Raw genomic sequence first — 27,883 nt, 5'->3', positions numbered from 1 at the left:
ACAAGAGACCTCTGAAGATAAATTAAGGAAAACCCAGATGTTCATACAGAAGAGCCCTCAGGGAGAAACATTTCCTATTTCAGATTTTTGTCCAGAAAAAACAAACACTGGGATTTATTCCATAAATAAAAGGTGATTTAAAGAGCACATATTGTCCGATTCTCGTTTTTACATTTCCTTCGGTGTAGGGATGCATAACGATTAATCGCAATTAATCTATAGCAGAATAAACGTTTTTATTTACATCATATATGTTTGTGAACTGTGTATAATAATTATGTTTATATAAATATGCACACGTGCATGTATAATTTTAAGAAAAAAATATATTTATATATTAAGTATTTATATAAATAACATAAATTATACATAAATATACAAATGTCACATGTAAACATTGTTATTATACACAGTTTACACACATATATGATGTAAACAAAAACTTTTATTCTTCTATAGATTAATCGCGATTAATCACAACGTACAGATTAGCTGGCCAATCAGGGACACGGTGCGTTTCAGGAAGAGAGTGAAATCTGAAGTTTACGGTATGTGGACAATAATGTGTTTTTTTAACCATAAACCACATGAACACATTTTATTATACCAAATATACAAAATAACGTTGTTTTTTAAGCAATGAAATAGGTGCTCTTTAAAAACACACTGCCAGAATTTTTTTCAAAATAGTCCCAAGCTGTCACTGAGACAGTAGCCTTTAAAAAGGTCCTAAAATGTACCATTAATTAAAAATAAATTCAGTTTGGGATCACCTTTGATCTTGTGCCAAATAACCGTGCATGCTTGGAAACACTGATAGCAAATAACCTTAAAAGGTCAGTCTTTTAAAACAGCATCTATCCTCTCTATTAAACATCTTATTGCAGGTTGGTATGCCAGACAAACAAAATAATTCATGACGGAAAGGCAGAAGGTTTACCGTTTTCATTTCTGTCGCTGTAACATTGGGAAATGCTTTTAGTATGTTAAATTCATTGCCATGCTGAATAGAGTCAAATATCTAAACCGATTGCGTACCATCCGGTAACATTATAATATGCCAACATCTATCATTTGGTTGAGGGTTTAAATCCCGGAAAACACAAAAGTCACTTTGGATAAAAGCGTCTGCCAAATGCATAAATGTAAAATATATTTAACATAGAACTAGTCTGTGCCACACCGTCTTCCATCTAACCATTCTCTAGATCAATTTATTGATTCAAGTTCAGCCACGTATACAAGTGAAACTCTTTTTTACAGGCTACAGAGCAGCTTGTTGTAAAAATGAACATTAAACATCCTAATATATACTGTAATCACTTGCCAAGATAAAAATTGGTAATGTGCACGTCTGTAAATAATCCATATTGTAAACAAACTGACACTGGTCAGCCCTTGACAAAATGTCTACTGGATGTGTGACGGTGCATAAGCAATATAATAAAAGCAGACACAAATCTGGACTGGATATCACCTGACAGGTAGTAAATCGAATGCATATTAAATACTCCAGTACAGCAATGCTCAGCAACTTTGTGCACGACACAATCACATACTAAAGTATGTTGTCACAAATGTTATTTATATAAAGAGACATTATTCATCTAACGCTCAAAAATGATTCATTGCTTATGGTCCCGAAGAGATTCAAGCTAATGCAAAGATGTCAAATCTATCCTCTGATGTTATTGCTGTTATTTGCTCAGTCATGCCTTGATACGTCAGAGAGTTTTGTGTGAACACTCCCATCTCACCAGCCAGCTTCTCCAAATGTTAACATTACAAACTGCTCTTCATATTTAGCACTGAGCAACACTTAAAGACTATGCAAAATTATTTATTAGTAAAGGTGGGGTCGTTGATGCCCACTCCCTGCAACCGCGTACTGCGACACAAACCACGGCATTTTACATAAAGAAATTACAAAGTAAACTAATCAGTCATAGCAGAACTTAACCCACAAGCATATTGAAAGTTCACAGCCGTGATGCAACTGAAAAACATGCCATCAAAACATAAATGCAATGCGTAAACTGCGCAGCCCTACCTGCATAGACGCCAGCATCAGCACCACTCCGGAGAGACTGAAGGTGTGACATTGCGCATCACTTTAACGTACACTTCTCCGTACCGTGCTAACGAGCGATTTCTACGTCAATCCTCTATCAAGACCTTATCTGCGGTCGTGCGTGCGTCTTTCAACCTGCACAGCATCCGACGACGCGCGTACTCAGTCTGCGTCCAGGGTATGCATTCAGCAGGAAAGCAGGTTGGTGGTGGGGATGCCTACGGCGCAAGCGTGTTCAGGAGAACAGCAGCGCACACAAATACCCAAACCCCACGTAAAATAGAGATGCACGGGGATTGCGTTTACAAACGCGGCGGTACACAGAGACACCACACAGTGAATCATGTGGTGTTGCGTCTGTAATGGAGACTGCACGGTAAAATCTGTGTTGTTGTAGGATATAGATTCACACCCACAAATACAAACACAGGCTTTTACGCTACACGCATAGCACGCATACGCGCAAAGTAAAAAAGAAACCCCGCGTAAGTTAAGATATCACCTCCTCTGGATATATACATTGCATTTACATTACACATTTGGCAGACGCTTTCATCCAAACCGACTTACTGTGCCTTCCATATGTTTATGCGTTTTACCAGTACGAAATATGTTGCTTGGAGTGCCTTACCTATTGAGCTCAAGGAACACAATTGCATTGATTTCGCATTCAGGAATTGTTAAATAATAGGCATACCTGGTAAACTTAACAGTTGCAAGCCCTCACATATACGCATTGCATCCGTGCGCGCCCAATAATTTCGTTGTCAATGCGCATCGCCTATTCGGACCCTAAACCAACATCGTCCAGGCTGTCATACAGAAAGGGCGATATCGCAGCAGTCACTTCAAATCCAAAGCAACGTAAACGCGCAATGGTTTATCATCAGGTGGCAAAAGCGTCAGTGACTTAACTTATTCAAATATTTCATAAATCCCACCTGTGTCGTCTGCAGTTTTCATCTAACGGTGCGACCGATCCTCCATCTTCATTGCCTTCAGTCCGTGAGCAAAGCCGACTCCTCCCATCACACATCAGAAGCAAAGCAAAGCAAAAATCCTGTTCTCAATGAACAAACTGCTGCTCTCATCAAAACCTGCGCAAAATAAAGGACGCACATGTATTGACGCAATCAATTATTCCCAAAAACCTTTTAAACACATCAATATACACAAAGTAATAGGCACAAAGTGAAACAAGTACACTGGTCACAAGATGTTTGTTCAGCCCTCTTATTTGAAAAATCTTTTTATTTAAGGAACAGAAAGAGGAAGCAACTAGAAACATGGGCGTTTTATTTCTACATTTAACTAAATATTTTGTATTTGTTTGGGTGCTTTTGAGTCCACTAGTTTGTGATTGACCCCATGAGCATCTTTCCCAAATCCCCTGTGTAGTCTACTTAAAGGGATAGTTCGCCCAAAAATGAAAATTCTGTCATCATTTACTCACCCTCATGTTGTTACAAACTTGCTTAAATTTCTTTGCTCCGAAGAACATGAAGATATTTTGAGAAATGTTGTAACCAAATCGTTTGTGGACCCCATTCACTTCCATAGTAGAAAAAAATAATACTATGTAAATGGGGTCCACGAATGCTTTGGTTACAAACATTTCTTGAAATATCTTCCTTTGTGTTTATCAGAATAAAGAAATGTATATACAGGTTTGTAACAACATGAGGGCGACTAAATGATGACAGAATTTTCATTTTTGGGTGAACTATCCCTTTAACACTGCTCAAAGAACAACAAGATGGTTGGCTGGACTCTAAGCCTGGTTTTATCTGGTCAAGCTTGCTGGTCAGGCCAGCCAACCAGCTTGGATTAGCTCTTCCAGCCTGACGAGTTAAAACCAGCACGAACGGTTAAAAAGTGGCCAAAACCACTTTAACACCAACCTGGTGGAACAGTTAAGTTTGCATAATTGGGAAAACAACAGGACGAAAGGTTTGTGAGAGACTTTATTTATTGTGGTAGGCAACCGAAAAAAATAACAATACAGTTTTTATTTTACTACAAATAAATATAAAATACATTTAGAGTTGGGATGCTACAAATATTGGTTATGGCTGTAAAAACCTAAAGCTTATCACAGTTGATAATATGCAGGAACGATATATAAAATCCAAGGCTACGTTTGTTTTTTCTATCTAAAGCTTAATAGATTGTATAAGATGTTACTGCATAAACGTACCGATGATGTAAGTTCCTTATGATATGCATCATATAGCAAATGAGAAAAACACTGCGTCCAATTCAATTCAATGACACATTTAAACCTGAATGTATCATGAAGAGACATTTAAGTTGAAAAATTATTAATGCAAATTTATTACACGCATTATTATTTGGGAGTCAAAAAGCAATATTTTCTCTTGTATACATGTATGGGTCATAAAAACTAAAAAAATGAAATACAATGATAGGAGTTTGAAAGCAGTACACATGTAACAGACCAGTAAAAAATGATACGACATATTATGGATTTGGGAATAAAATTACCAACTGCTTTTTCCAATCTATTTGCAGTTTTTTATATATTACCAAAAGCCCTCAAAAGATCAATTTTACAAGGGATTGATTATTTGCTCAACCAGGTTTATGTCTTCAGGGCCGGCCTACTAAAATGCGCACACACATTAGCATTTACGTGGAGTTATAATTGATATAAAGCTGTCAGTGTATTAGCATTCTGGAAAGCAGCAGCTTTATTTTTGAGAGAATTCAGTAACGCACGGTAACATGTCTGATCTGAAACTGCAATGGACAGAATTATATTATAACGGAAACTTTAAATTATAATCCCTAAAATAATTTTATAAATCTAGTGCTTGTGCAAAAACAGTGATAAAACAGAAGAGCGACAGTAATAGATATTTATAAAGTGAGACTCAAGCCTTATCGATGTGCTGAGACATGGGTTCATCTAACCGAAACATGTTTGCATATATAGTACAGGCATTTTTCTTATTTAAGAGGAAAGTGTCATAAAACCTGTGCATTTTAACAACCTATAAATAAGCAGTGAGTGAATTAATTTGTCAATGCAAGATGAAGCCTGTGAAACTTCAAAGTTTATTACAAGTTAATAATTACTGAGTGAGTCGATCACAACTGTCTCTAACAGCTTATTAGCTCAGACATTTCACTTTCAACGTTTGCATAAATATACTTTAAGTTCAAAATAGTGTTAAACAAAAAGCAGCATTTTTAAATCCAGGCCCTTCAGGATCCCCGGTCCTCCGATGCAGAGAATAAGCACCATTCTGCACCAGATGGCCTTTCGTTTCTTCAGCCACGTTTGTTTCTGCAATTCCCTTTCATTGTGAAAACCCATGCGTCTGTGAGGCCACCTGGATGAACTATAAGCCAAATTTGTGCTTAAATGCTTCATGTAAAGTGGACTTTTGTTCGCGTCTGCTTGCCCTTTGTTACTGTAATGAGTGACGAATGTGCTTGAAGACTTAAACATTCCAAATTTATACTTTTTTTAGAAATACAAATAGTTCAGGAGGTCAGGACCCCCAATCTAAAATTCTAAGAGAGAAATTCAGTATATTAGTTCCATGTGCAGAATATGGTTTAAAGGGATAGTTCACCCAAAAATAAAAATTACCCCATGATTTACTCACCCCCAGGCCATCCTCGATGTATATGATTGTCTTTTATTCAGACAAACACAATCAAAGTTACATTAGAAAATGTACTGGCTGTTCCAAGCTGTATTATAGAAGTAAATGGTGCTTCTGATTTGAAGCCCAAAAAAGTGCAACCATCCCCCACAGAAATAATCCACATGGCCGACACGTGTTCACCAGAGAGTGCGTTTTCAGCATATGACATAGTGCATGAGATGTGGCGGAGATAAGACGAGACACTACGTCATACGCACATTCTCTTTTAATTTATAAACTTTTAATTTACAATGTTTTAAACATTGATATTATTCTTACAAAATCAGATCACCCTTAGAAACCCCTTTATTATCCCACTGGAGCGATGTGGATTCCTTCTGTGAAGGATTGATGGAATTATTTGGGTTTCAAATCAGAAGCACCACTTACTAACATCATAACGCTTGGAACCGCCAGGACATTTTCTATGTATAGGATTATCTTTTATTCAGACAAACACAATCAAAGTAACATTAGAAAATGTCCTGGCTGTTCCAAGCTCCACAATGGAAGCAAATGGTGCTTCCGATCCGAAACACAAAAAAGCGCAAGCATCCTTCACAGAAATAATCCACATGGCCGACACGTGTTCACCAGAGAGTGCGCTTTCAGCGTATGGCATAGGACGTAGTGCACGAGATGTGGCGGAGATAAGACGAGACACTACATCATACACTGGAAACGCACTCTCTCTCGTGAACACCCCTCAGTCGTTACCGATAGCTAGTTATTTTAATTGATCAAGTTTTAAACATTGATTTTTTTAATACAAAATCAGATCACCCTTAGAAGGCCCGTTATTATCCCACTGGAGCCGTGTGGATTCCATCTGTGAAGGACTGACGCACACCCTTGGGTTTCAAATCAGAAGCACCATCCACCACCATTACAAAGCTTGGAACCGCCAGGACATTTTTTATGCATATGATTATCTTTTATTCAGACAAACACAATCAAAGTAAAATTAAAAATTGTCTTGGCTCTTCCAAGCTTTATAATGGAAGCAAATGGTGCCTCCGATCCGAAACCCAAAAAAGTGCAACCATCCATCACAGAAATAATCCACATGGCCGACACGTGTTCACCAGAGAGTGCGTTTTCAGCGTATGACATAGGACGTAGCGCACGAGACACTACGTCATACGTCCTTTCTCTTTTAGTTTACAACCTTTAAATTTACAAAGTTTTAACCATTGATATTATTCTTACAAAATCAGATCGCCCTAAGAAGGCCCTTTATTATCCCACTGGATCCGTGTGGATTCCATCTGTGAAGGATTGATAGACTTTTCTGGACTTCAAATCAGAAGCACCATCCACCACCCCTTCCAAAGCTTGGAACCACCAGGACATTTTTCTACTATAACTTGATAATATACATAATATGGTGTTAGTTTGAAAAAGATGATCGTATACATCAAGAATGGCTTGAGGGTGAGTAAATCATTTTCATTTTTGGGTGAACTGTCCCTTTAAGTAATTTAAAACATTAGTTTCATGAAAAGTTTAGTTTTTTATGTCATCTTTAAACTGTGATTGTGCTCTTGTTACCAATTGTAGCAAAACATTAAGATATTCATAATAAAATTTCCATGCTTCTGTACAAAAGTTAAGAGAGAGCAGCCGTACGCAGGATTCAGAGCCGGTCGGACTCAATTAAACAAAGAGGGAAACTGGGTCAGAGTGCTTTCTTTAGTGCGCACCACAGCGTGCATTTAAGACTCCTGACAGAAATCACAAAACAGCAGACTGGATGAGGAGAACACACTGCAATTGATTTATGATGGAAGACTGTTAACAGTATAAAAACATATATGAAGATAGTCACAGATATCCATCGGGGAAAAAAAAGAGCGTAAGACCTGACCTGAGATATTCAGTACCTGAACTAAATTAGCTGAAACACTTTAGTCATGGGTTTTCATCATGAGAGGGAATTTGTCCAGCAGAATCTCTCGGCATGGAGTCCAGTCGCTCCAGGGAGCCCGGTGTAAGTGGTCGGAGCCAGAAATAAAATTGACCTATCACAGCTCTCCCACCTGACTGTTCCTCACGCTATTGACCTATAACAGAATCCAGCCACTTTCCGTAAGCGACGGCAAAGCGGCTTTGCTCAGGGCTTCGGCAGTCCGTGATGATTCTAGAGATGAACGTGTGCTCGGAAGAAAGTCCGGGGTGGGGAGCCAGTGGTCCCCGCTTTAGTCGCTTGGTATTCTGCATGTAGCTTCCGTGTTTGGCCCCGTCCAGAAGGCAGTCAATGTCCATGGCCTGGGAGGTGCTGACGTCATCACAGGTCTCCTTGCTAAGGAGGACGTCGGTGTGGGTGAGAGGTGGGGACCGCGCTCCTAGCTCCCTCCTCCACTGATGCCACAGATAAAAGACATGACGCCTGATAAGAAAAAAGCAGGATTTAATGTTTTTGTATAATAAAATAAAAGCAACTGAGGGAAATGCGGGGCCCTCTTACAGAGGAGGCTCCTCAAGATTGGCGGCAACTCCTAAAGTTCCTGTTTCATAATGGTTCGAATTAAGTATGTTGCACAACACGCAAATTTCGCTTCTCTCCAAAGCTGTCAATGAAAAAGATCAGCTGCCGTGACGCACTTCACGAGGAAACACAAGCTAATAACATAAACACCACTCGGGGAACAGCTGCTCCGCGACACAGCCACAAGGGAAGGGGCTGGTAAGAGGAAGTGAAGAGCTAAAAAAAACAACCAGAGAACCATTCGCTTCTTTCTGCAAAATAACCCATCCATCACTTTATAACACTGAGCCATAAGCACAGCGTCCAGCTGAGGGCCAAAAACAGACTTTTGGCAAATAAAATTGTTAACTTCAAATTCAAGGACTTTCCAGGTGCAATACCCCCAAATTCAAGGACTAAATGTGGGGACACCGTGTTACCTTTTAAGATACATTGTTACAGTTCACTTTCAAGGGAACTCGCGCTGCATCACTGTGGTGACACTTTGGGGACGCCTCCAGGGGTAAGTGCGTCTGAATGTGTATATCAAATTCAACCAATGGTGAGGCTTAACAAAAAAGACAGGGTGACGCAGGAGCCAGGAAGTATATCGCTATCTAAAATATTGCCAAAGACAGCGTTACAGGGAAGCAGGAAGTATGGCAGGGGAGACGCAGCGTCTCGTTCCCTTTTCAGTGAACAACAGTTACATACGTAACTCGAGACGGTTTAATGTGTCAAACACAATTATGCAAAAAAGCATTTTGGTATGAATCAACATTCGCATACAGAAGATATAAGCATTTAAAGCCAACAGTTTAGCACGTGTGCTTAAAAAGTCTAGAAGTTTTATGATATTATCCTACACTACACAGGGAATAATATGATTTTTTTTCTTGCATAAAATAGATTCAAGCATTTTCAATGACCTGTATCTACGTATGTATATTTTCAAAAACTTCCCAGGGCCTTGAATTTTTCCCCCCAGATTCACAAACATTCAAGGATTTCAAGGACCCGTGGGAACCCTGAATGATCCTCCTCACCTGTGGCACCACAGCGCCTCATGGCCCGGGTACGACTCGATGAGGTCAGTGCAGAGCTCCATCTCTTCATGGAAGAGCTGAGGGATGACATCGCTACGTTGACTGTCATTGGACGTGCCTGCCGTGTCTTCTCCGTTGGCCTGCTGATCCTTCTCTCCGGCTTGAGCCAGGGTTTTTAGCAGGTATTGACGGTAGTGGAATCCGCTGTGATCGGACACGTGCACGGACACCCAGTGCTTGGTGGAGGACAGTTCATCGTGCAAAATCTGGAGTGATACAAATACAGTCATGTACATATGAAGACTTTGAAGGAAGATTCATTATAAATAATTGGAAAAAGGAACCATCTTATGTAGAAATTTTGAAGATTATTTGGTTCTTTACGCAGTTTAAAAACATGTCTCATAGTGCCAGGCTGCATCAGCAGTGTCTCATAATTATTCATGAGAAGCCTTCATAAGAGGACGCCGCCTGTTTATTTATTCATGATGCTGTGTGACCTTTCCTGTGACAGTCACTTCAAACAGAGTTTATACTGAAATGTTGGTAACAAGCGATCATTAGCACCATGACAATGTTGCAGGCGTTTTTCCATAATGCTTGCTGATACAAAAATATGCATGTTGTTGTAGGGCTGCAACAACTAATCAATCAAATCAATCAGTTACGATAATAATAATAATTCTCAACAAAATTCATAATCGATCACTTGGTCTGCACTTATAATTAAAGTCAAACACTTTTATTCATACAACGTGAGATGCACATTTATCAAGCGCTTCTTCCTATTACTGCGTAACCAGCAGACCTGCGCCTGCAGGTTTCAGCAGGTTGATGTTTTTCTGCTGGTTAGAGATGAAGAATTTGGTTTCATTACTTGTTGGTATTTGGGCTGTGAATAGTCATTGGGATGCTTTTGGACTAATTTGGATGGTTTTGTTATGCGGATCTTGCAATCCTGAAGGACAATGACGGAATCAAAAGCGCCAAAGAATGTTGGTTAATAAAGGTTTCATTTTGTCCTTTAATATAAGTGAGTTTGCATTTGTTTAATTGTTGTTGGGTTTTCATAAAAATAGTAATGAACCAAAACTAAGCATCTGTAAGGTGGAAATCCAAGTTTTTATTTCTGTAACAACGCAGCAATGTAGGCTATAGGGGAAAGCGGGGCACAACCTAACGCTTTTTGGTTTTTGGCTCAATCATTCAAAAAAGATTTGAGTTTGACTAAGTATATTTTTACACAAGCAACACAAATGACCATTTGAAGTTTCCATCACTTACCATTCTTAAAAATTACACCACCAAACATAACAGAAGTGCAAACGTTACAACTTATCACAGCTAATTGTAACAGCAGGGGGGTTAGTTGTAACACTTGCTAAAAATTAAGTTTGCATGCAAATATTTCAATTCTTTTTTGTCTATATACTTAAAGTGGATATTGTTTATATATCTGCCCATAATAGACATTTATCTACACTATTCATCCCTTATCTAACCATAGTTCAATTATAAATGGATACAAATGGAGCCAGTTGTGCACCAAAACTTTTAAACGCGGCTAAAAAAAAGCCTGGAGGACACCTGGTCCACTGTGATTGGACGGCTGTGTGAGAACTGACATTGACGTGGAGCTTTTCAACCAAAGTTGAATCTCTTTCAACTCTCGCCGCCCAGCACGGAAAAACCGCTGAGCACCAGTTTTCAGCGCAAAAAAGCTAGCTGCTGGCTTATTTCTAAAACGCTGAGCTTCCATTGGAAACAATTAAAAACATGCGCCGACCGTGGGCGTAAAAGCTTTGGTGTGCACGCCCCCTTAAGGGTCCCTAACGTCTGAGGATAGCCAGTTGATAAAACGCGTATCAGTGAGAACTGTAAGTGGACTTATGTTTTGGGTTTATTTAAGCCTGTATTAGTCTATAGTTCTTGCAAATTTAAAGTAAGTTAGCAGCTGATTTTGTTGTTTGAGCAACCTGCTAGCTAATTGTTGAGCGCTCTTGCTCATGTTATTTATGTGCATTATTTACATGCTACAGTAGTTACACTCCTTTAAGATAATGTAATTAACAGTGGGAAATAATCAGTTTTTACAATCGTTTGCCAGACGTTCTACAAATCTGCTTCAGTTTGTGTTTATTAACCCTTTAGTTTCACTTCATCACGCAGCTATTCCCGTTAGTGGTATCTGTTAAAAACCTTTAATTCATTAATAATCTAGTATGTGTTCATTTTCCTGTCATAGTTTCTTCAGAATTAATAGTTTTTAATACAAATATTTTCATTTTCATCATGAGGTGTACGCCCCGCTGATTGCCCCCCCCGGCAACGCCCACCCACCTAACCTTACCACCTTAACTAACAAATTTTCTGCGGGAAACCCTGTGGCAAATTCAATAGGTTTTGTTTATTATTATTTTGATATAAAAATATAAAAATCAAAAAGCGTAAAACTCTGTAGTACTGTGTGGCTTTGCACTTTTAAAAGTACATTTATCACACGAATACCCTAATTTAGTGCCTTTTTTAACTATAATGAGTGAAAATTCCAATTGAGCAAATATTTATGGTTTTATCAGATTAGTTGATTATGAAAATAATCGTTAGTTGCAGTCCCATTTTGTTACAAGCAATGAAAATGATTAATAGTGTTAAAAAAAGTATAGTACTCATAAATACTGACTTCAGTATATAAAAAGTCAAAATGTAGAGAGTAAAACAAGATCTTTTGACTCTGGAGATGAATTACTGCTGCGAATGTAACCCAATTACACCCCAAAACAGCCAATGATTGGTTCTGATAAGGTTCAAGTCTGTTTTGCTCTGGATCATTAAATCTACAGGCTTATGCTTTTCTTCCAAAGGATTTTAGTTTGGATTAGGCCTGCAACATTTACTTAATTTAGCATCTAATTAAGAAAAGATAAGCGCACATCAAAGGTCTGGCACCCTAATAAGCTCTCCTGAATAACAACGTCTTTGCTACCGAGATAAAGCGGGGAGGAAATGGATGAATCTTAGCGAAGCCTTCATCTAAATTGATTGAAAACTGATGCTTTGTACAGTCTGATACATTATCAGTGACCGGTCGTATCTATGAGACGTACGCAACAACGCCACATCTAGCAGACACCAGTATTCAGTCACTATGATAATCACAGCGAAGTAATGCAGAAAGTCTCACTCCACCTTAAGATTGCCTTTAGCCATGTTTTGCAGCACCCAGATGCGATGGGACCAAGCATTGTAGTTGCTAGGGTAACGGCCGGCTGCATCTGCGCAGACTCTCATCTCCTCCTGCGTGGCTCTCTGCAGCCGCTCGATTTGCCTCCTCGTCTCAGCATCTCCCCTGGGTTCAGCATGACCCTTCGGTTCTGATCCAGAGGAAGAACACTCCTTCTGTAGCTTCTGTAACACCCAACGCCTGCATCCACAACACAAGCACTCAATGGACAAGACAAAGATATTGGACATAACAAGATTGAGCACTCCTACAACTATGAAAAGGGGACAATGCAACGCTCAATATGGTGACGAAGTCCCGCCTTCCAGTTAAAAGAGCCAATCGTCAATCGAATAAGACTGACGATTCTCTGGGGAGGGTCTCTGTAGAACGTCGATGTATGCGCAGTAGCCGAAACTAGGGCTGTCACAATTATGAAATTTGGCTGACGGTTAATTGTTTAATAAATTGTGAGGAATATGACAATTTATTGCGTGTTTTTTGCTTTGACATTTAATTCTCAGATTTTTTTGTTTATGAAATAATTTTCACAGATTGTTGTGGATATTTAAATTAAATCTTTTGCCAGGTTTATCTGTCCTAAAGGGACATCGCAATTCACCGGCTGACTCAAATCTCAAATAAAATGCATAAACCAAAAAAGATTGAGAGATTTGTCCTGGTTTATCCTGATGTTTGGTCTCCTAAAGAGACGCATCTGCTGATCAATACCCTGATCTAATCTGTTTAGTAAGGCACACACTTAACCAATCTCTCAACCATGTAGCCAGATCAATGAGAATCACGGGGAATTCTCAGGATTATAATTTAGCAAAAATCAATCTCTCTTAAACTAACATTATCTCATTCGTTTTCTTTGAACATAATAGGGTTCTTAAGATTGTTTCAATATTTCACCTCGTATGTGCTGATAAGCAACAATGAACCCCTGACTTTATTCTCGACTGCCATTTTAGAAACCCTACAAAAAATTAGCTTGCTCTAATCTTTTAATGAACACCAGCCTTGTATTACACAAATATGCACATTATGGAGGATGGGCTGCCCAGGCTGACTTGCTCCCAAGATTTTCTTTTTCTTCACCTAAACATATTATGCTTTTTTAGCTTCCTTGCTTCAACTTTAATTAGTTCTTCTCTCTAATGGCATAGAAGTCACAGACAAAAGCTAGTTCTAGTTCTTATCGGAACTGAAAATTACAAGTGTTTATGAATATAATTCAGTGGATCCATGCAAACTGCTTCGCCTTTTGTCCTTGCTCAAGTGATGCAATTCTGCTTGGGATAGCATGTTTGCATGCTGCAAGAGGTCTGCAAGTGCGGACTGTGTCATTTCATGGTGGCCTGACCCCTGCTTTTACTTTTACAGCCAGCCAGTTTTTACACCATCAGAGCTACTTCAACCTAGAAATAAAACGTGCTTCTATTAACATTTGACTATTAATATTTGAAAAGTCATGAATGCAGGTTATGACATACAGTTTACATGCGCCCTAAACACCGCCACACAATTTACATGCGCCCTAAACACAGCCACACAGTTTACATGCGCCCTAAACACCGCCACACAGTTTACATGCGCCCTAAACACCGCCACACAGTTTACATGCGCCCTAAACACCGCCACACAGTTTACATGCGCCCTAAACACCGCCACACAGTTTACATGCGCCCTAAACACCGCCACACAGTTTACATGCGCCCTAAACACCGCCACACAGTTTACATGCGCCCTAAACACCGCCACACAGTTTACATGCGCCCTAAACACCGCCACACAGTTTACATGCGCCCTAAACACCGCCACACAGTTTACATGCGCCCTAAACACCGCCACACAGTTTACATGCGCCCTAAACACCGCCACACAGTTCACATGCGCCCTAAACACCGCCACACAGTTCACATGCGCCCTAAACACCGCCACACAGTTTACATGCGCCCTAAACACCGCCACACAGTTTACATGCGCCCTAAACACAGCCACACAGTTAACATGCGCCCTAAACACAGCCACACAGTTTACATGCGCCCTAAACATCGCCACACAGTTGACACCGCAATACAGTTGACATGCGCCCTAAACACCGCAATACAGTTGACATGCGCCCTACACATCGCAATACAGTTTACATGGACCACAAACACCGCAATAGAGTTTACATGCACCCTAAACATCGCAATACAGTTTACATGCGCCCTACACATCGCAATACAGATTACATGGACCATAAGCACCGCAATACAGTTTACATGCGCCCTAAACACTGCAATACAGTTTAAATGCGCCCTAAACACCGCAACACAGTTTAAATGCGCCCTAAACACCGCAACACAGTTTACATGCGCCCTAAACAACGCAACACAGTTTACATGCGCAATAAACATCGCAACACAGTTTACATGCGCCCAAAACACAGCAATACAGTTTACATGCGCCCTAAACACAGCCACAGAGTTTACATGCGCCCTAAACACAGCCACAGAGTTTACATGCGCCCTAAACACCGCAATACAGTTGACATGCGCCCTAAACACCGCAATACAGTTGACATGCGCCCTAAACACCGCAATACAGTTGACATGCGCCCTAAACACCGCAATACAGTTGACATGCGCCCTACACATCGCAATACAGTTTACATGGACCACAAACACCGCAATACAGTTTACATGCGCCCTACACATCACAATACAGATTACATGGACCATAAGCACCGCAATACAGTTTATATGCGCCCTAAACACCGCAATACAGTTTACATGCGCCCTAAACACCGCAACACAGTTTACATGCGCCCTAAACACCGCCACACAGTTTACATGCGCCCTAAACACCGCCACACAGTTTACATGCGCCCTAAACACCGCCACACAGTTTACATGCGCCCTACACATCACAATACAGATTACATGGACCATAAGCACCGCAATACAGTTTATATGCGCCCTAAACACCGCAATACAGTTTACATGCGCCCTAAACACCGCCACACAGTTTACATGCGCCCTAAACACCGCCACACAGTTTACATGCGCCCTAAACACCGCCACACAGTTTACATGCGCCCTAAACACCGCCACACAGTTTACATGCGCCCTAAACACAGCCACAGAGTTTACATGCTCCCTAAACACCGCCACAGAGTTTACATGCGCCCTAAACACCGCCACACAGTTTACATGCGCCCTAAACACCGCCACAGAGTTTACATGCGCCCTAAACACCGCCACAGAGTTTACATGCGCCCTAAACACCGCCACACAGTTTACATGCGCCCTAAACACCGCCACACAGTTTACATGCGCCCTAAACATCGCCACACAGTTGACACGGCAATACAGTTGACATGCGCCCTAAACACCGCAATACAGTTGACATGCGCCCTAAACACCGCAATACAGTTGACATGCGCCCTACACATCGCAATACAGTTTACATGGACCACAAACACCGCCACACAGTTTACATGCGCCCTAAACACCGCCACACAGTTTACATGCGCCCTAAACACCGCCACACAGTTTACATGCGCCCTAAACACCGCCACACAGTTTACATGCGCCCTAAACACCGCCACACAGTTTACATGCGCCCTAAACACCGCCACACAGTTTACATGCGCCCTAAACACGCCACAGAGTTTACATGCGCCCTAAACACCGCCACACACTTGACACCGCAATACAGTTGACATGCGCCCTAAACACCGCAATACAGTTGACATGCGCCCTACACATCACAATACAGTTTACATGGACCACAAACACCGCCACACAGTTTACATGCGCCCTAAACACCGCCACACAGTTTACATGCGCCCTAAACACCGCCACACAGTTTACATGCGCCCTAAACACCGCCACACAGTTTACATGCGCCCTAAACACCGCCACAGAGTTTACATGCGCCCTAAACACCGCCACACAGTTTACATGCGCCCTAAACACCGGCACAGAGTTTACATGCGCCCTAAACACCGCCACACAGTTTACATGCGCCCTAAACACCGCCGCACAGTTTACATGCGCCCTAAACACCGGCACAGAGTTTACATGCGCCCTAAACACCGCCACACAGTTCTTAAGAAGTTTTTTTAGATATAGGCAAAGAAAACACTTTTTGAAAGGCACGTCAATATTTTATTGCTTTATGTAATGTTATGAAAGACATAAACGCTGCAGAATGTTCAATGGATGACCTCATTACCTTAATAATGCGTGTTGCCATTGCCTTACTTTAGCATTTTTCTGTGATGAGAATCATGTGATACGTATACAATAGGCAAATCTAAACTTAAGCACAATTATTCTGCACATGTGCACAAGTTTTTTTTTTTGCATACGATTGAAAAAATACTACGATTTACACAGAATAAGCAATGGACAGACTGCATGGTGAGAGGGCTGAGTGTCATTGCGGCCCACACGACTCAAAATTAAAGACACAAACAATGGACTCCAGTGTTTAGGGAACGCTTTACTTCCTGTTTTCAATCGCATCCTAATGACGAAAGCGTGCTCGGGAACGCATCGATAAACATACAGTGTGAGTGCAAGCCTGTGGAGGAGTGGGGACAATCACACGTGGGCACACTTTAAAGCAACCAAGCCCAATGTGATCTAACAGTAAACAACATTACAGTTGAAGACTTGCAGAGACTCAGCACTTCTGGTATACTTGATCTTTAAATATTGTTAAAGACCTCATTTAACTTACTTATACCCTCAGAGCGAGTCGCTCCTTTTTAACGCAATGTCTACTGAGTGCAGTAAAGCTGACGCCTTTATTGGCTCTCACATTAATGCCATAAAGATTCAACACTTTGCCTTGATTAATTCCTCTCATTTATTTATGATAAATTAAATTAAACGCAATTCTCTTACCTGTGGATCCACGTCTCTGGGCTTTTCGGATGCTTCGTCAGGGCTAGTTTGCCCAAGTAAAGGTCTTTCTCCGGGTTTAACATGCCACACCGCATGAGCTCTTTCCTATGAAACATAAAAGTTAATCATAATCAAGACCAATTTACTTCATGGGCATATTAAACTATTAAAACCACTACAACAACTAGAACAGCACCATTTCATGGACAACGTTTTATCATCATAAAACAATTTAAGGATTTTTGTGCAATTTTTTAAAACAAAACACTAAACATGGCAATGGAAATGCTTTGTTGCACGATGAAAGATGAAAACAACAGTCAATGTGTCATTAGTATTTTGAAGACTCTTATCCTAAATTAAACTTTCTTTAAATAGCAACAATGACACATTCAGAGCAATTCACAGCCATCCTCGATATTAAACCAGAAAGAATATGAAGGGTTAGTCGGCTACAATGCTTGTTTGTTCAGGTAATGCAATTAAAAAATAATCTGTACCTGACATTCCAAGCAGTGGTAAAGTCTGGATTTAAGAGAAGCAACGTGCAGGTTATATCTACCAGTGCTGAAAGAGAGAGAAAGAAAGAAAGAAAAAAATCGCCACTGTTTTATGCACGGTCATCTTTCAATAAAGATTGAGGTCATAACAATGCGAGCTGCCCGAAAGATATAACCTAATAAAAACATTGTCCGACTCCTACCTTCCCGGTCTAACCATTGCTTCCTCTGTCTGAAGAGCAGGAGTTTATTATGCACGTAGGGCAAAAGAAACTTGACACACCAGCTCTCCACTCCCAGTTTATTCTCCACCAGGACGATGGGGCTTCTGTTGTATCTGGCCTCCGGGCAGGGAATGAGTCCGATTTCATCGCTGTCAAAACATTGCAAAAGCAAAAACAAGAATGAAAAGTCTGAAGGCTGTTTTGTGAAATGCTGCTAAATGTACAGGAAGCAAAAGCCAAATGGTAATACTTGGAGGAATAGTTTACACTGCAGATGTGCGCGACTAAAAACTATTGCGGAATTACACATTTCCATGAACTGATGATATGTGACGAGTCATTCCAAACATCACATTGACTGATGTTGGTAGGTTGACTAATATCACATCCACCACACTGACTGGGCATTATTTTTAATTATTTTTAAGGAGTCGTAATAGTATTATCCAAATATTAATGCCATGGAAAACCCCTTATACTTAGGAGTGCCAACGTATAGGTCTTTTTCCGAGGTAATAGTACATTATTTTAAATCAAAAGAGATGTGGGAGTGTTATCCAGATATTATTGGCAAGGAAAGCCTCTTATACTTGGCAGCAGACACGTATAGAGGTGTTTCTGGGAGGTTTTAGTTTATACCGTGTCATCTTCAAATAATGATTATGTGACTTACTTGCATCAGGTGACCTCAAAGTGTGAATAAACTGTTTCCATTGCAGTTTTGCGAATTACACCTTTCCCAAATTGCCTGAAAAACCACCTCATGCGATCATAAAAACGTTTTTCCCCCCCGATATATATAGGAGTTTTTGCTAAATTGATGTTTTCCATTGGCCGTATTTTCAATTCCCAATGTCAATTTGCGCAATTTGAAGGGTAATGGAAACGGAGCTAAAGAAGCACACAGACAAAATACAAGATAGATCGAACATTGAAAAAGTTCATACTGCAATATGCATACATAAATAGTTCACATTGTTAAATGATTTTAATACTTTAAAAAGGTATGTAGAGTCAACATTTAGCTTTCTTTGTCCAGTGTTTTTAATTGAATTCATTTTATTTTATTTTACAAATGCAAGCATTATCATATCTCGCATCGTAGCATTTTTAGCAAGTTTTCACATAGCCTACGGCACCATCTTAAAAATTGTGCAGCCATAACATACTGCCATTATAAATCATCCCAATGGCTATGTTTAAATGCGCACACACACACACACACACACACACACACACACACACACACACACACACACACACACACACACACACACACACACACACACACACACACACACACACACACACACACACACACAAAATTTTGTCAATCCGAATGAATTCAATACGATTGAAAGTTATGACAATACAGACTTTACATGCACCCTAAACATTGCAATCTGATAAAATTTTTTGTTTACATGCATATATAATCCAAACCAAACGTCTGTGCAAGCCTAATGCACAGCATCTCTCGTCGAGTTCATGATTTATCAATGGATAAATGTACATACGTAGCCTAATGTTAAGTACACATGAATGCCATAAAATGGGGAGCCCATTACCTTAATAATGCGTTGCCATTGCATGTTTCTGTGACGAGAATCATGCGAGACGTAAATAAGGGGTAAATATAAGACGTGAACTTAAGCACAAATGTTCTGCGCATGTTCACAAGGTATTTTTGCATCCGATTGAGAAAATACTACGATTCACGCATTTTTTTCCTAATGATCGGAACACAGATCGGACAACACCACCCCTTTCAATTATGATCAAAATCTGCATCCGATCGACCTCAATCGTATTAAATTATGTGTTTACATAAAGACTTTTCAATCTGATTGAGTCATCAATACGATTACAAACGGATAATTTGGTTGCATGTAAACATACCCAATGACTCCACTCCAGTGGGTCGATATACAAGTTTTAAAGATGATAAAAATTATAGTTATTTATAAGAAAGCACTTTATAGTTTCAGCTTATTTAACTAAATTAAGCAAATCTGAGAGCTAAATTCAAATAAGACAACACAATAACTTAATTTCATAGGTTCTGGTGTTTCAACAAATGATAATCTCTGAACATTTGAATGCATGAATGTGGCTGGTTTCAAATTCGTTAAATCAGCTTAAAATTATTTTTTTCTCATATGTATCATTTCACTTCGAAAGACATGTGTATATGAACCCACTGGAGTAATTTGGATTACTTTAATGACAGATGTGATATCATTATGGTGTTAATTATAAGAAAATTTTAATTTTGAGGTGAAATTTAATGCTAAATTACTTTAATTTTAAAAAGACGCATTACAATTATGTTACCTTTTTGGCAGATACAAACCTGTCATAAGATGGTTAGATGATACCTTTCAGAGAGGGCATTGACCTTCATGGACAGAGCAAATGAATGCATTGCCACTGAGGTAAAGACCTATTAAAAATCTTCTTAGAAAGACTTCATTTGTGAAGTAAACAACCCACTGAAGTGATATATTTGGATACAGACCTGCAATGATGCAACATCTGAACCTTTCACCAGGTTTATATGGTGCTTACGCGTACAGCAAAACATTAAAATCACTGAATGAATTGTGATAGAAATATAACATTTATGACTTTATGTCTGCAATCGGTAAACAATACGCACTTATGTTACTGTCCAGCGATTTTTAACTAGCCATACTACCATTACGAGCAACACAACAAGCCTCTACGATAAACACATACTTCGCAGATGGTTTAACTGAGAGAAACTTTCAGCGCCGGACACGAGCAGAAATCAACTTAAACTTCAGACAGCACAAACACAATTTTACAGAATCATGTGTGACATAAAAGCGATGTTAGTGACCTGTACACTAGCAGGTTTGTGCCGGTTAGCTCAAGTAAAGTAGCCAGTTAGCCAGCCAGTCAGTCAGTCAGCCAAAAAACCTCACGCGCAACTTACACGGGCTGCGCTACGTTACCTTTAAACGCAAATATTTGTAACCATTTAACGCAAAACCCTCTGGTTTTGTGAAATAATTGCAATGCGAGTTTGCATACGTACATGTTAGGGTTTCTTTTGAAGGCGTTATTGATGTCTTTCACAACTCTCTGGACCAACACATCCACCTCCTCTTCCGACTCAGCCATTTTCAGAGCGCGAGTGACGTCAACACGGGTGACTCAACTCATCCGGGTACTTCACGGCGCTCGCCGTTGCTTGGTAACCGTACAGCGGTGAAATGATTATTCACGTGGAATTATTGTAACAATTACACAGACGGTTGAATTTTTACTCTATATTTTATAAACTAATGAGAAAACTCACAAATATAAAAACATGACAGTTGTGCTGATTAACTTATAGACAGTGCGCGGACACCTGACACAACTTGGGTAGCTTTCTTTTGGGTGGGCCCCCATTACTGGCCCCAAAGTGTTAGTGACCCTGCATTTGAGGGACACTTTTATATCCTTTGAGGCCATGGTAGCTGAGGAGCAACTAAATAAAAAAAAACATTATACAAACTGTGAGTCGACAGCTCTTTTCAAGTGTAAGTGATATATGTTCAGATCAATTACATTTTTATTTACACTGTTGTTGTTGTTTGTAGGTCATAGTCAATGTTGGGTGTAACTAGTTACAAAGTAATTAGTTACTTTAATTAAATTAATTTTCCCTTGAAAAAGTAAAAAGGGATTACTCTTATTTTTCCAGTAATTGAATTACAGTTACTTTTGATGTAATTGAAGTAAATACTGTGTATGGACTGTATGGGCTGGGCTGGGTTCACAGCCACAGCTTCAAAACGTAAATTCCACACTTAAAATCAACTCCAGACCTTTAATATCTGTCATTAATGAGAAAATTATTTAACAAATAGACAATACCTGTCCATAAAACAGCTTTTAAGTCAACTGTTCCATTACTTTTGACCCCTTTAAAAAGGGGGAGCTACATATAAAACAGCTGTAATTCCTAAATCCTTCAGCCAATTTGGATGTGTGCACTTTAAGCCAATATTCATTATATGACTGTAACTGGAATACATTTTGGTAAACAGCTAAAATAACACAAAATGTGCCTCTGTTCCAGTACTTATGGAGGGCACTGTATGTACTTTTATATTATTTATTCAAGCCATTTCAAGCTTATCTTTGCATCATTTACTAAGTAGGATTTAGAAAGTAATTAGTAACAAGTAATTAAATACTTTTTGGAGAAAGTACTTGGTACCGTAATCTAAAGACTTGATTGAAGATGCAATTAGTAACTAGTAATACATAACTTTTTTTGAGTAACTTACCCAACACTGGTTATAGGTTAAAATACGGGTCACGAGTCACTAAAATGAAAACATGGCAGATGTATTTGTCCAAAAGGTATGCATACTACACCCACCCATACTACAGTATACAGAACATACTGTTTTAATCGTTAGGGTGTAGACGTGTACTTTTACAGTATGCATTCTCGGATGCAGGGACTATCTAGCTCCCACACTGCCATCATCCTTCTGTTTATTTTTAATTTTCTGTTATATTTTTATATTTGCTTTAGTGAGTTTTCATCATCATACCACTTAAATTACCCCTGCAGGCAGCACACTTGTGCCAATGAGTGTTAAATGTGTGTGGTGTAATGTGGGGACCAGATTGTTGTTACCTTTATTACCAGTAGATGGAGACATGTGGTTTATAGTCTGGGTCTGGTGTGTTGAGATGGTAATCTGAAAATCATGTTGACTTAGTTAGCATTTACACTATCATGAAAATGTGTGCTCATCAGAGTGCTCATTCCTGTTTAATTTAATAATTTATAATTTACATATACCTTATATTATTAAGTTTATAAACAGAAGACCCACCTAAATAGTAATATCCATTGCATTCATTATGTTTAGCTAACATGAACTATCAATGAGCATTATATTTTTACACTGTATAAACTAATCATTATTAATTTTGTTAGGTTAGTAGCATTACAATTGTTTATTGTTTGTTCATGTTATTATCATTCATTAACTATGTGTGATTTTAAAATATATTTATAAACATGACCTTGTCTTTGAAATCCAGGTTGAAGTCTGATAATCTAGTGATGAGATGAGGAGTATCAAAGTTTTCAAATTGATTTCAATCTTTGATTTAACTCAGTCAGTGTTAAAAAATATATCAAGATTGTATTTGTACAGAATGTCCATCACATTGTAGGATGATTTTTACATTGTAGAGGCAGGTTCAAAATGCTAAAATTAACACAAATTTGGACAATTCTGAAAACTGTTAGTTTATGTTAACTTATATACAAATGATATCTTTTTGTAAAGTGTTGCCAATGCAGTTTAATTCAGTTTTTAATCTTTTAGGCTTGGAAAAGTGAAGACTTCCTGATGTTGGAGAAAGACAATAGAGCATTTATAATCTCATTGCTCTTTAAAAAGACATTGAGGTTTTTTTGAAGTCACAAGAGATTACTAAGATCCAGAAGACACAGCACGGCTGACACAATACCTTTGTCCTGTTTTTAAGGTCAAATGCAATTGCAGGAGTTTCTGGCTGATAAATTAAAAAATGAAATCACACATGCACTTGGAAAAGTAAGATAAATGCTATTGGTCAAGACAAATTCTTCATTTGGGATGTGAAACGATCTGGCTTCTTAACACAGCAGTACTGAATAATCACTAAAATGACAGGTTCATCTGGAATGATTTGCAATGTTTGTCTTGGACCATCTCATATGGAAGTGCTAAATCAATGCGTTGCACACCCAATTGTGCAATCAGAGAGTGGATGCAGGCAGGATGTGTTGGATAATTTCCCTCAAAATATTTGTATGAATATTTATTAGTAAGTTACATTAAATTGCATCAGTTGGTGCAAAAGAAGACTAGATATGCCCATATATAGAGATGTCTATTTTAGCAGTTAAAATGTCTCTTGCAGTTTCAGTTTAATTCACAGGCCATGCATTCTCATACGGCAAAAAAAAAAAATTTCTCTGGCAAAAAATATATTTTAAATATATGCTAAATACATTGTTTAGGAAGTAATGCTCAATTGAATATATTTTTGAATTTAACAATTGACAACAGGCCATTGAATTATAAGAAAATAATGCATACCCAAGGTGGTAATGCAACGGAGTCAATTATTTTTCTTATACCACGGTTACCAAAAACATTGCTCTGGTGTCTATTTTTAAGACGAGTTGTGCGGTTTACTGAAAAATAATCAATACCCATGGAACATTTCTCAGCCAATCAGAATACAGCATTTAACAAACCCGTTGGATATATTTTGTTTTATACCACGGGTCTGTTGAATGCTGCATTCTGATTGGCTGAGAAATGTTCTATGGGTGTTGATTATTTTTCTGTAAACCGCACACCTAACTTGTCAAATGTCTTAAAAATAGACACCAGAGCAATGTTTGTGGTAACCGTGGTATAAGCGTCGTGCCGCATTACCACCTTGGTGTGCATTATTTTCTTATAATTCAATGGCCCGTCTTCAATTATTCCTTACTTAATCTTTATATCAACATATATTTCAAAATGTATGTTAAGGGCAAGTAAAAAATTCATTCCTAATTTACATCCCATATGGCAAAAATTTATTATTTACAAAAATATTTTAAATAGATACAAAGTTCAAGTTAAAACTATATTTAATTTGAATCTTTTTAAAACTGTTATGTTTACAGGTTCTTAACAAAAACAAGTTTTTCTTTCAATGCAACGTGAATATGTCTTTTCTTGGATCGAATTATATGGAGGGCTTATTAAATGCTTTAAAATGTATTTATTTTTGTAAACATATTCCAAAATGTACCAAGCTCCTAAGGTGACATTGGAGTAAAAAAAAATCAAAGTTTAGTTTCATGTGCACACGTGAAACCATCATGTGCACAAATTTAAAAAAAAGTTTAGTTTCGCGTGCGCACATGAAACTATCGCTTTAATTCTCTTTTTTAAAAAAGTTTAGTTTCACAAAAAATAAATAAAGTTTAGTTTCGCGTAAGCACGCAAAACTAAACTTTATTTTTTTTTCTACATGTCCCCTTAGGGGCTTCGAAAATTTTTATTTTTGGATATTTTGAAATATATTATTTAAAAAAACAGAAGCTGCCAGACGTATTTTAGTTAAAGTTAATTAAAGTTTTAAATATTGATATTTTTCTGACAAAATCACATCAATTGCCCTTAGAAGGCATTTATGAACCTAATGGAGCCATGTGAATTGCTTTTGTGAAGGATAAATTGACTTTTTGGGCTTCATAACAGAAGCACTATTTATTACCATTAGAAGGCTTGGAACAGTCAGGATATTTTGTAATATAACTCTGAAAAAGATAATCATATACTTTAAGGATGACTTGAGGGTGAGTAAATCATGGGGTAATTTTCATTTTTGGCTGAACTATCCCTTTAAATCCCAAAGTGACAGGATCCACTTTAAAACTTTCTTCCGAAGCTTCTTCTTATTTTGAACTGGAAGTTGGAATATGAGCTGCACAGTGAATCTATAATCTGTAGATTACAGAAGATGCAGTGTGTTATGTTTGATTTAATATCCATGTTTTGGAGACTTCATATACCTGTAGTGAATGGAAATATCTTGTCTACTAACCTATTTTTTAAGGCACCATACCAACCTGACAGATCAGCAGGAGCAGAAACGAGGCTCTGTCATTGTGAATCAGGGCATTTGGGGCCACTGAAGTAAAGTACTGACCTAAAAACCTTTTTTCAATTAAAAGTTCATTCCTCTTTCAGGTCACATAACATGTTAACATAGATTTTCTTGTGTGTTTATAACAAGGTTTAATCAGCTTAATAATTCCTTCGCATGTACATGATCTTACATACCTAATGATTTTCAGCTAAATCTTGTTCTTGACAAAGACATCTCATGTGGCTTTAGGCTTCATGTGTCAGCTATTTTTGCACAAACCTTTTGTTGCTACGAAGGATTTGTTTTTCTGGAACTCCTTGGGAGCCATGACATCATTTTCCATTACATTTCCTTAGTTGGGATTTTTAAGACCAGACACAATATTACAGTGGAGACAACCACAGCATCCCGACTCCCTCTGAGTGACCCACATAAAGCGAGCGTGTCTGGTGTTTTGTAAGCATCATGTGCTATAACTGTTTCAGGATGCATAACTTTAAACAGTCCTTCTCAACATGAACTTATATGCCATGCTTTTGTTGTTCTTTGCTTTTCTGTGTTTTCTTTGTTTCTAAGCTGCTTTGGAAGTTGCTTTACATGTACATTTATTATTTACAATGCCACTTCTTAAAGGGGTGGTATTATGAAATTTTTCCAAGATGTAAAATAATTATTTAGTGTCCCTAGAGTACGTATGTAAAGTTTTAGATCAAAATACATCACAGATAATTTATTATAACACGTTAAATTTGCCACTTTGTAGGTGCAAGCAAAAATGTGTCCTTTAAAATGCAAATGAGCTGATGAAATGCAAACACCGATCGCCATAATGTTGGCTTGTTAAAATCGAAACTCAATTGTGTTGTCTATAATTTGTTTTCTCTCTCTTTGTTTCTGCACTGCCATGGCAGTGCCATGGTTGGATAGTGCAGATTAAGCTGCGGTATTATTGTAATAAGAATATGTAATAAGAAATTACCTTCTTCACAAAGCAGGTGAAATCTGAATGACCTGTTTTTTTCACATGCTTGAGATTGGTTTACCAAAACTAAGTTACTGGGTTGATCTTTTTCACGTTTTTTACAATCTAAAAAAATATTGGGTTGTTTTAACCCAGGGCTGGGTAACTATTGGACAGAACACATTTCTGGGTTAAAATGACCCAACTGCTGAGTTGTTTCAATGTGGTTGATTAATAATAACCCAGCTTGGTAAAAACAACCCATTATTTGGGTCATTTTAACCCAGAAATGTGTTCTGTCCAATAGTTACCCAGCCCTGGGTTAAAAACAACCAAACATTTTTTAGAGTGTAGGTTGATAGAAGCACTGGGGACCCAATTATAGAACCTAAACATGAAAAAAGTTACGCTATGACCCCTTTAAGGGAGCATTTCACCCGTAGAAACATTAATCTTTATTGAAAGTGCGTCATATTTGTAGTCAAAATGTAACATACATTTCGAATTTGGTGCCTATTTGACCGAGAAAAGGGGTGTTTGTCTCACTCCCTCAAACAAAGACATACCACTTCCTTCTTTCAATGATGCAAAATTATGATTTTACATCATTGAAAGAAGGATGTCCGACACTGAGATCTGTATTTCTCCTGTCTCAGTGGCAACTGGGGAAATGATGCACGACCATTCAAAAACATGACTTGAAAATCAAGTACTTAATTAGATTAAACAACATTTAAAAAACTTGTAATCAGACTAGGGAAGAACAGGGGCAAAAGTAACAAAGCGATTTTCTTCAAACCCTGATAACATTTGCATCCCAAACTACGACAGCATCTTTAGCACACAACAGCTGACAGAGCTGACAAATTTTGCGTTATTTACTCACCGTTTTCCACGTGTAGATCCAGAAAGGTGTTTTCAACCATGTAAAAAGCGATCATTTTGTTCTTATAACGCGTTGTGTTTCTGGTTTCATGTGTTACAGTACTGATCAATCTACAGGTTATTTAGTGCTCTAACACATCCTGAAGTTTGACCACTTGTTACTTTTGTCCCGCTGCTAATACTGTTGTATATGTTGAAAATGTATATTATTTTAATTTGATTGAATTTCATTTACAGTGTGTTCA

At 38.5% G+C, this 27,883-nt stretch overlaps 2 protein-coding genes across 6 annotated transcripts in view; both read right to left on the bottom strand.

Annotated features, from left to right (window-relative positions):
* The window catches only part of apba1a (amyloid beta (A4) precursor protein-binding, family A, member 1a), a 92,987-nt gene extending 89,789 nt beyond the window's left edge, over nucleotides 1-3,198 (bottom strand). The window contains exon 1 of one of the 5 annotated variants that reach the window (XM_055200372.2): nucleotides 3,013-3,198. The gene's annotated coding sequence lies outside the window, so the exon portion shown is untranslated. Of the gene's footprint in view, nucleotides 1-2,050; nucleotides 2,420-2,768; nucleotides 2,982-3,012 lie in introns of those variants that run through there. The other 4 variants (XM_055200369.2, XM_055200366.2, XM_055200368.2 and 1 more) reach the window with 4 other exon arrangements.
* Nucleotides 3,199-5,130: 1,932 nt separating this feature from the next.
* ptar1 (protein prenyltransferase alpha subunit repeat containing 1) lies at nucleotides 5,131-21,332 on the bottom strand. The gene is made up of 7 exons (XM_055200365.2): nucleotides 21,177-21,332; nucleotides 18,095-18,264; nucleotides 17,892-17,958; nucleotides 17,392-17,496; nucleotides 12,451-12,685; nucleotides 9,262-9,527; nucleotides 5,131-8,137 (listed from the first exon to the last, which is right to left on the bottom strand). Exons 1-7 carry the CDS (start codon nucleotides 21,260-21,262, stop codon nucleotides 7,804-7,806), a joined length of 1,263 nt encoding a protein of 420 aa, XP_055056340.2. The 5' UTR covers nucleotides 21,263-21,332; the 3' UTR covers nucleotides 5,131-7,803.
* Nucleotides 21,333-27,883: the final 6,551 nt, after the last annotated feature.

The sequence above is a fragment of the Misgurnus anguillicaudatus genome, chromosome 22 (assembly GCF_027580225.2).
Source record: "Misgurnus anguillicaudatus chromosome 22, ASM2758022v2, whole genome shotgun sequence".
In the NCBI taxonomy this organism is placed as follows: Eukaryota; Metazoa; Chordata; class Actinopteri; order Cypriniformes; family Cobitidae; genus Misgurnus; species Misgurnus anguillicaudatus.
Note: the sequence above shows the minus strand (reverse complement) of the source record. Positions and strands in the feature narration are given on the sequence as shown.

What these genes read in the sequence shown, in the direction of transcription:
- ptar1 (XM_055200365.2), bottom strand. Translation starts at nt 21,262, where the DNA reads ATGGCTGAGTCGGAAGAGGAGGTGGATGTGTTGGTCCAGAGAGTTGTG. An exon ending in GCAATGGTTAGACCGGGAAG is followed by an intron (nt 17,959 to 18,094) that starts GTAGGAGTCGGA and finishes TCTCTCTTTCAG; the next exon opens with CACTGGTAGATATAACCTGC. An exon ending in GAGGCGCTGTGGTGCCACAG is followed by an intron (nt 8,138 to 9,261) that starts GTGAGGAGGATC and finishes TTTTCTTATCAG; the next exon opens with GCGTCATGTCTTTTATCTGT.